This window comes from Platalea leucorodia (assembly GCF_965183815.1).
Source record: "Platalea leucorodia genome assembly, chromosome: 4".
NCBI lineage: Eukaryota > Metazoa > Chordata > Aves > Pelecaniformes > Threskiornithidae > Platalea > Platalea leucorodia.
Genome location: NC_138826.1, coordinates 17,739,920 through 17,749,524, shown reverse-complemented (window position 1 = coordinate 17,749,524; position 9,605 = coordinate 17,739,920). Strand labels below are relative to the sequence as shown.

The 9,605-nt window shown below is 48.1% G+C and overlaps 2 protein-coding genes across 2 annotated transcripts; one reads left to right on the top strand and one right to left on the bottom strand.

Annotated features, from left to right (window-relative positions):
- Positions 1-2,718: 2,718 nt before the first annotated feature.
- On the top strand, positions 2,719-4,646 carry LOC309588932 (uncharacterized protein; the record flags this gene model as incomplete). The annotated part of the gene is given in 4 exon segments (XM_082308744.1): positions 2,719-2,952; positions 2,954-3,218; positions 3,321-3,526; positions 4,275-4,646. Coding segments are annotated over 4 exon segments (1,077 nt in total).
- A 2,999-nt stretch (positions 4,647-7,645) lies between these two features.
- On the bottom strand, positions 7,646-9,186 carry LOC309588931 (homeobox protein vent1-like; the record flags this gene model as incomplete). Its single annotated transcript, XM_082308743.1, has 3 exons — positions 7,646-8,005; positions 8,539-8,777; positions 8,949-9,186. 3 exons carry the CDS (start codon positions 9,184-9,186, stop codon positions 7,646-7,648), a joined length of 837 nt encoding a protein of 278 aa, XP_082164869.1.
- Positions 9,187-9,605: the final 419 nt, after the last annotated feature.

Here is a 9,605-nt window from a genome sequence, read left to right as displayed (position 1 = left end):
ACTATACATCTTTTATAGCGCAGTCCCCTGCCAACACAGGAAAGTTTAGTCATTATGTCACCTACTTCTGTTTACAATAAATAGGCCAGTATTTAAAACATGGGCAGCCACCAGAGCCACTTTCATTTTATGTCTGCAAATGGTTTTCTTCTAACAGTTATACCAACACGAAAATGTTGTTGCCAATACATTTTATTTTACCCGAGAAGCAGCAAAAGTCCTTAGAGGTATGCCTGTGTTGTTTACAATTATAAATTAAAACTACTAGCATTGTTTTTAAAAGGATTGCAATAAATGCAAAAATATCCCCAGCAGCAAAAATCCTCAGAGCAATTATGACACAAATCTATGAAAGTTTTTATCACCAACAGATAAAGCAAAGGAGATTCTCCACCACCACCCTTTAAAAAGATATTTGATTTTCAAAAAGAAATGGACGATATGGAAGTCCCTACTCCTAGCCTCCTAAGTACAATTTCAAAGCCAAACTGCTTCAGAGGATGTAAAGAGAAATTCTAGAAAGACTTTCTCAGGTGATTCAGTCCCATGAAAGAAGTAGGAAGGAAGCCTCACCAGCCTAACTATAGCATGAGTCCAAAAGACTGCTCTATTACAAAAATATTGTATTAGCTTCCTGTGTCTTTTGAAATAAAGGAATTTCTCCCCAAAGCTATAAAATTGATTATTCCAATCTAGTCAGATAATAACATGATCAATGATTGAAGGATTTTATTAAAAAAAAATACAAATTTAAAAACTGACATCATAGTGGCAATCCTTTTGTTGCTTAAAAACATTGTCCGTCTATTAAAATAAGCACAATAATAACGACTAGGAACAATAATATAATAAAAGAATGATATCTTACTGATCCTTCTGATTACATGTTACCTGTAACACTAAATATATTACAACGATTCACTTCAGAAATTGCCTATGACTTTATCATTTTTCCAGACCAAACTTTATTCTTTACGGGGCTAATTTGCAGGTTTGCAGGACTAGGAACCAAGCTAACTCAAAACACACGTAATTATCCATTTCAGACAAATCGTCCTGGACACTGAATTACTTCCCAGTAATTTTTCTTAAAATAAAACGTTACACTAAAGGTTCAAGACTATACCCCTTGATTGGCGTCAAAGCAGACTACTTAGCAACAGTCTCCTTCCTGGGTTTTTGTTTTGCTTTGGGTTTTTTTTGAGACTGATTTCATCTGGTAAATGCAGAAAAAGAATCTACAGATTTCTCTGTGGTTTTGGTTGGTTGGGGGGGGGGGGATTGGTGGGGGGTTTTTTTCATTAAAAAGAGAAGCTGTGACTTCTAACTTGCATCCTAATTGTTTGCAAAAGCTGTAGATTGCTGTGGGTGGAATTAGAACCACATGAAGACAATGCAACTGCCATCCCTGTTAGTCTATTCAGATAAGCTTTTCAGTAAAACATATGTGTCAGCTATGCAAAGTCATTTCTTTACTTCGAAGCTTATGTAGTCACCTCCTAGAAATTTCATGCTGATAAAAACACAGAAAACCTTAGAGGAAAAAGAACTAGAAGGGTAGCATCATCTGACTTTTGCCATCTCACTACAAATACATCACCGTTCATAAACGGTGACATGAAGTTCTTTGAAGTCTAAGAATTAACATGTTGTCTCAACCATGTTCAGCTCTGCGTGAAAGCTAGTTCATTATCTCTGACTGTATAAACTCAAGCAGTAGTGACTGTTTACTGAAACAACCTGTAAATGTGTTAGCCTCTGTTTGCAGAGGATAAGGACTGTGCCATCCCAGGCCCACTTCAGACCGTAAAAGTGGTTCTTTTCTCACCCTTATCTGAATCATCCTTGAACAGACTGCCTCTGAACAGAGTTTACACTCCTCCTCTTTGATCTACTTTATAAGAACATCAGAACTGTTTACTTTGAAATGCACACATTTCTTTGTTGGGGTGCAGGGAATGGAGATCATGTTTTAAGACATGAACAGATAAGTTCAAGCCAACTAGTCATCTCAGTGTTTCCTATCCTGTCCAATATTCTGCAATATAACTGCTCATTGCTTAATCTTATTCTTAAATAAATTCATAAGAAATAACTCATTCTACTACCTATTAAATAATTCAAAACTTCCTACCCTACATTCTACAAATTACCTAACAAAGTGCCATGCTAACGCCACTGTGATCTCGTTTCAAACCTTTTCTCCCTGAAGACCCCGTTAAATCTCCGATACTACATAAACTGAAGTCAACCTCACACTTCAGAGGAAGATGAGTCCTAGCTGCAGCACTGGGCCTCATGGACAGCAGCGAAAAATATTTAACTCTGTATTTCCAACTAACTTCTAGTTCAAAGAACATCTACCCACACTGACTTGATAAAGAGCAGCGTGTTACGCATAGGCATACTGGGAAGATACTAGTGTCAGTGTTTCTCCGTAATTTTTACCTGTTTGCAGGCTCGAGGGCTACTTACTTGCTCATACCTCGAGTCACTCTCCTTCGCTGGTAGAAAGGCAACAGGATTCTTCCAAACCTTGCATCAAACAGGCAAGAGGGGCTCCAAATTTGGGTTTAAGTGTCATAAAAGAGGCCTCTCTACGTCCACCTTTGTTACCAGTCCCTTCTGAATCCTTCATACCAGGAGATAAAGATTGAAAATCACGGCGTGGTTCAAGAGCCGAGGCCAGCGTGGGCAGCGTAAAAAGCACTGGCCGTGATGCAATTACGAGCAGCTACGTGGTCAGGAGACGACTCAGAGCTGAACTTGGCGCCAGGTCAGGTAGCCTTGAGTTCTGCTAACTACCGCGTTCAGAGATTAGGCGGATGTAACAATCACCTGAAAGGGGAGATTAAAGCGCCTCTCAATGGGGTCCTTTGTTCTCGGCCTCATTTGATGCTTTGCGGCCTTTTCAAACCACGTCGCGGAAGGCGCTTTAAATGTTTGCCCCCAAAGCCGGGGCGGCTTCAGTGAGCGGGGAGAGCCGGCCGCAGCGCGAGAGATGGAGAAGGGCCGCTTCTCGGTGGAGTGGCTGGCCCAGAGCAGCCGCGGCGGAGCCCAGCCCACGGCCGCAGCCCGCCGGCCCCGCTGCCGCTCCCCGCCCGCAGACACCGGCGGCCCGGAGAGCCCGGCGGACCGCGGTGAGTCCCGCCTCTCCTCGCGGGCGGGTCGCGCGGCGGGACCGTTGGTGGCGGCCGTTAGGCTAACGGCCGCCGCACGTGGGACCGTCGGGGGACAGCAGCCGCACGTGCGGCCGCTGCCTACGTCACCGCCCGCCGAGGGAAGGGTGCCCCCCTGACGCCCCCGTCCTGTCCCCGCAGCCGCGCCCCGGGGCCGGGAGGCCGCGGACCGCAGCAGCCCCGGGCGCGAAGCGGAGGCGGGCGGCGGCGCCGCGGCCGGGCGGCCCCGCACCAAGTTCTCGGCGGCGCAGCTGCAGGAGCTGGAGCGGAGCTTCCGCGAGCAGCGCTACATCGGCGCCAGCGAGAAGCGGCGGCTGGCCGCCGTGCTGAACCTCTCCCAGAGCCAGGTGAGCGCGGCCGCGGCGCCCCGGGCCCGCCTCTGCCCTCCGCCTCAGGGGGGAGACGGGCCCCGCGCGGCCTCGGCCCTCGCACCCCTCCTAAAAGCTGCGGGAGAGGAGGGGCGTCCTCCGCCCGTGTTTGCCTCGGCGGGCACCGCAGCATCACCGCGGGGACGGGGACAGCGACAGCTCCCGCAGGCGCGGCGGGTCAGGCTGCCTGTCGGCCTTACCCCTCTGGCAGAGAGCACGCCTAAGCACGCTTACAGCCCCGCTTCAGCCGGCACAGCCCTGTCTTGTGTTAAACCAGAGGCAATACGGGAATGGAAAACGGTGAACGCAAAAGGTGAAACCTCACCGGAGGTAACAGTACTGGCACAATCACCAGAATTTCCGTTTTCAGGCTAGTTCTTCCTTAAAGTTACATATATACTTAGCAGTATTGCAGGAATTCTCTCGGCACAGAACTAGCCCTACCCAGCCCTTGTAATCCCACTGCACCAGTCTTGAGTTACAGTCCTGGTCCAAATCTGATCTCCGAGTGATTGGCTTGCTGTGAATCACGGAGTTGTCACAGCTTGATTCCTCCTCATGCCTAGGCAATTACTCTACACTGAATATAGATCAACGTTATTAGCCCTAAATCTTGTAACTGTTAATATAGTCTGTCACTTGGATAATAAATCTGCCTTCAGGATGCATTACTATACGGAAAAGGGACAAGTGGGTTAGTTCTTGACTCCTTCTTTCTTATCCTCAGATAAAAACCTGGTTTCAGAATCGTCGTATGAAGTTTAAACGTCAGACTCAAGATGCCAGGGTGGAAGCTCTTTTCTCAGGCTTATTTTTGCCCTATCATTGTTACCCAGATATTGCTACCTCCAGCTATTCTCACGGGATGGACATCAGTGTCTCTTCTGCCTCTGCCGTTTCCCTTCACCCAGCTGTGCCAAGCCCTGCCTTGTTGTTACCTTCTGTTCCAGCTCAGTCCCTTCAGCCAGTTTTGCCAAGTCCAGCTTTACTGTTGCCTCCCAGCCCAGGATTATCTTGTTACTCTTCTGTAATTCCAGCAATGACTCTAACCGATGACCGTAAAAGACTGATGTTCCAGCCATATCTTCCTTCCTGTTAAAAATGCCAAAGATTACCTGTAATCTAAATAAGAACGGCCAAGTATCTCTAAGAGTAATTATTTAACTTATTTTGTTATATTAAATAGATTGATGATTCAATTTTTTTTTAATCAAATTTTGTGGTCTATGTTAAAGGAGAAAAGAATTTGCCTGTATTAGAGAAGTAATACTGAGGGTGAAAGCAGAGGACTTGAAACTTCCCTTATTCCTACAGTCTTCACTATGCGGTATTGAAACTTCTATATACATTTTCCTGTCCAAAGGTTTGTTTTCAGAAAACAACCTATAATCTTGTGGGGATCTCCACTGAAAAAGGGAAGTACTCTTTCCACTTTAATTTACATAGTAATTATATGATGTAATAGATAACAGTGTTAAAAACTTTGACCATTTTACCTGAGTGTGGATTTTTAAGGAAAGATTTGTAAACTACATCATATGCATCGAAATGAAAATGGTACCAAAGGTGTGGCAGCCCTATGAACAAACCTGAACCAGTTGTCCAGTATTGCCTTTTATCTGTATATTCTGCACCATTCCTACAGTTTGTTGATGTAGACCTTCCATTTATGCATTTAAAGACAGGTGAGGCTAAGGAATTAATTGGCAAGCATGTATTTTAATGGCAGTGTCAAACATACCTGTAACTTAAATCTGCTGATGAAAACATTGGAGTTCACTAGTTCAGGGCTCCTGGGACACTCAAAATGAAAATGTTTCAGGTTTTACTGCTAAAGTTTCAGCTGTAACTTAACAGTGTCACTAATTTTAAACTGCAGAATTCTGTTAGGGCTTGCTATCAGGAACACTCAGGGCCGTTCCTAAAGATCCCAAAGCAAGCTTTATGGAGAAGGGCAAAGCTGAGCCTTTAGGGAATAATGAGAAACAAGAGATCTTGCAACAGCATAAAGAAACTGCAGCACGTGTGATTACATCTCCTTCCCTGCCCCCAGCTACCCTAAACTGCTTGCCAGGTGACTGTTAGACTACTTTGCAGTTGTCAAGAGAAAAAAACAAAAAAAAAACCCAAAACTAAAAAAAACCCCACCCCTCCCTTCCACATAGAGATTGCTCATAAAAAAAAAAAAAAAAGTTGACAAACAGGGCCTACAACAGCCCCACACTGTGCTTTCCCTTCTTCCCCTCTCTCCTCTCCCATTAGCAGTTTTGTGGGGCTAAGGAAAGCAAAGTTGAAATCAGTCTTTGATAGATAACAGGGATATTGAGATACAGGAGGGGACATACTTCCACCCAAATTCCTGCCTCCCGTGTCTCATCTCCTGTCTGATTATAACCTCTGGTGGAAAAGAAATCCCTGAGCATGCCATGGCCAGGTTATCTGTGAACCTGCTCTCAAGCATCCCTACCTTTCCTGTCTAGGGGGAGGGTGGGAGATATCTGAAGGAATTCCCCCCACCACACACCTTCTCAGTGCCACCCCAGGACAGCACTGCTCTGAGATGCAGCTAGGCAGCTGAATGAATGATGTGCCTTTCTTTGTCACTTTGAACAGTGACCATACAATGCAGGGAAGACGCAGCATGACTGTTAACCAACAGTCAGCCTGTAATTCAACATCTCACTTTCCCTAGCAAGTTTGCTTCCAACATGTCGACCTGGATCCTCTTGGAGTTAAGACTGCATCTGGTTTGGAACAGCGTAACTGCAGAAAATTCCCTTTCCCCCTTCCAAATCGTCCTTTCCCAAATGAGAAGCCTCTAGGCTATTAAATTGATACTCTTGATGGCTCACTGTATTGGAGGGTGGAGGGGGAAAATTTAGCAATCAATCAGCTTAGTTTCTAATGCGTTTAGAAGACCTTTCAGGTGAATTAAAGACACTTCATTGAAGTCTAAAAGATCAAGAAATAAGAAGTGTTAACCAAGCTCTTTCAGGAGAGTGAAAACTGATCCCAGGAAGAACTAAAAACGCGACAAATTTCAGTATTGCTAAAGCAAAAACTTGGAGTAGCTCAAGCTACTTTAAAAAAGCTCCCTTTACACACTTCTTCTAAAGGGTTCAATTTACTAAAAAAAGGTTCAAAATATGCAATTATCATGGGCATTTAGTGGTGAATCAAAGGCCAAATTTGCAGATTAAACCCCCATTTAGACAATATGGCTATGAACCAAGCACAATTATGCTCTTAAATTTTTTACAAAGTATTTGTTTTGGTAATTGTAAAACTTTAAAATTCCATAGTGAAAGCTTGAAGTGTTTAACGCCTGTTTAAAGACACATCGACTTAATTAACATTTGTAGTTCACACAGCCGATGCTTTCAGGTGGAAGATGGGACTGGAAACGCAAAGCAATAAATTGATTAATATTCAAGAAGAGAAACTCACCAACAGTTTATCCTTCCTCTTGGAGGATGCACTTAGCCAAAAGCACAGTGCAATGCAACTGTTAAGGTCCAGGCTCCCAAACACACTCAACAACATACGGACCGTACCTCAACGTGAGCGCAGGAAAGTTACATGAGATGCATAAAACATCTAAATCCTTCGCCGTTACCCAAAGCTGGAGTTTAGGTGACCGTCGTTGTTTACACTGCACAAGTGCAACCTTATAGATTTGGCACATATAACTGTTCAGATTATTCATATGTTTTCCATAACTGCGGATGTGCAATGAAAACCAGTTTCTTAACGTGCCCATTTCAGATTAAACTTAATAACTTTGCCCTACACCATGGGAAATTTGGCAGAAGCAAGTTTCTGCTACCGCTTTTCTCCCTCCAGTTCCCTTTCAGCAGCTTCCTTTCAGAACATCAAGATTTAAAAAATTTAATAGCTTATCAAACAAAAAATTACTGAGTGGCATCACATCTAATAAATTTTAATGTCAATTAGTACAAATATAAAATTATTCCTTTTCATATTTAACTTAATAAAAGCATACTCTTGCAAAATAGGCAAGAGATTCTGAGCACAAAATAATACATTACAGCATACAACACTTTTCCCCCTTGCCTGACCTTTCCCCCCGCCCCCCCCCTATAATGCATATACAGGATGGCATTGCTTGTCCATTTTGTTCTGAATAACTGGGTGGAAAGAAGGATGAGGAAGAAAGCGTTGATGGTAGTACGGCAGCTCATTTGCCATAAAGCAGTAGGTGCTTTGCGATGCATCGTATCTGGGAAAGGAGAAGCTGAACTGCAGAGCAGGCACCGGGGTAAAAGGCAGGAGTCTCTGGTGCTGCGGAGCAAAGGGGTAGCGGAGCCCATCCTGAAAGAGGGCGGGCGGGGTGCCGGGGGGGTAGCTGTGGAGCGGAGCAGGGGACACGAGGCTCTGCTGGTGGTCCTGTACCTGCCTCTTCAGCTTCATCCTCCGGTTCTGAAACCAGGTCTTGATCTGAGTAACAAAAAGAACGGGGTGAGGGGTGGAGGAGAGAAATCGGGGACTTTGCTTAAAAATAACGTGTAAGTTATAAACAACTGTGTCTCAGCTGCCTTTGCTATTTTACTCCACTTGAATCGACAGAGTTGGACTGCTGCTGTCGCCCTAGTTAACCGAGGGCAGAGGATCTGGGGGTGTAGCGGGGGGAGTGTCCACGTTCAGCGATTTTAGATTAATCACTTGGAGTCTTTAAGACCGTGTACAAGCTTTGCAAGATCTAAGCAGATCGCTGTACGTCAAGGAGAAGCAGTTTACCTTATTAAGAAATAAGGAACCTTGATACCTCACCGGTAGAAAGTGCCCCCCAAGTTCTCCGACTGTTAACTCGTTCATCCCCGAGGGATCCCACTAACCTTCCCGCAGCCCCTGCTAAACCCTGCTGAAGACCGCTACGTCTGTTCAGCGCAGGGAAGGCCGACGCCAGACTGCCGAGCCCGGCTGCCCCTGCCCGACGGGGGCGGGAAGGATCCGCTTCCTCCGGGACCCACCTGCATCTCCGAGAGCTGCAAGGCAGCCGCCAGCTTCCTCCGCTCCGAGGCCCCCAGGTACTTCTGGCGCTGGAAGGTCTTCTCCAGCCGGCAGACCTGCTCCGAGGTGAAGGCGGTCCGGGCCCGCCGCTGCCGCCCGCGGCTCCCCCCCGGCGCCGCGGCCGCGGGGGGCTCCCCGCCCGCGCTCTCGCTCTCGTAGCCCGAGGACTCGTCGGCGCTCAGCCAGCCGCCGTCGGGGGCTGCAAAGGGGAGAGAGGAAGGGAAGGGGAGGCGGTGAGGTCTCTTTCCCGGCTGGGGGGCGCCTCCGCCTCCCCTCGTCCTGCCGGGCCGTTGCACCGACGGCCGTCGAGGTCCCGTGTGTGTCCCCCCGCCGCTCCCCTCTTCTCCTTCCCTGTCCCCTCCTCACCCACCTGGCTCCGACGGGTACGGGTCGGTGGGCTCCCGGGGACTGTCTCGGCCCCGCTCCGCCGCGCAGGGCTCGCTGTCCGCGGGCCGGCTCGGCCGCGGCCTCCCCCGTCGGGGCTCGGCTCTGACCAGGAGGGGGGCACTGTCGAGCGCGGTGGGGGCGCGGGGAGGCGGCGCGCAGCAGATGTGGGGCCTGACCCCGCGGGGCTTGGCCTCTGCCAAAGGGAGTTGGGCCTGGTTCATGGCGGAGAGGGGCTGGGGGACCGCCGGGCTCGGCCCGCTCTTATATGGGTGCTCCGGTCCCGGGCGGGCTCGTTTGCAAGTGTGAACCCACATCAAAGTGGGAATGGAGCAAAGATAACAGCTGCCAGCGAGGAGGGAAGTTCACACGTATGGCAAATGTCTACAGCCCCTGGCTCCAGCCTGTCTGCGGGGCCGGGGGGACCCCCTTGAAGTGCAAACCTGCCCCGCTCCCCCGGAGGGGAGGGCACGGGCGGCCCAGCCCCGCAAAGGGGCGTTTAAAGATACCGACGGTGCCGATAGCAGCGCGGTTTTACGCACTCCGTTTTCAGCCGCGGGGTCCCGCATTGCGCAGGTACCCGAAACCAGGGACGAGGGATGACGTAACGCCGGCAGGGCCCGCCAGCCCCGCCGCCGGGCGC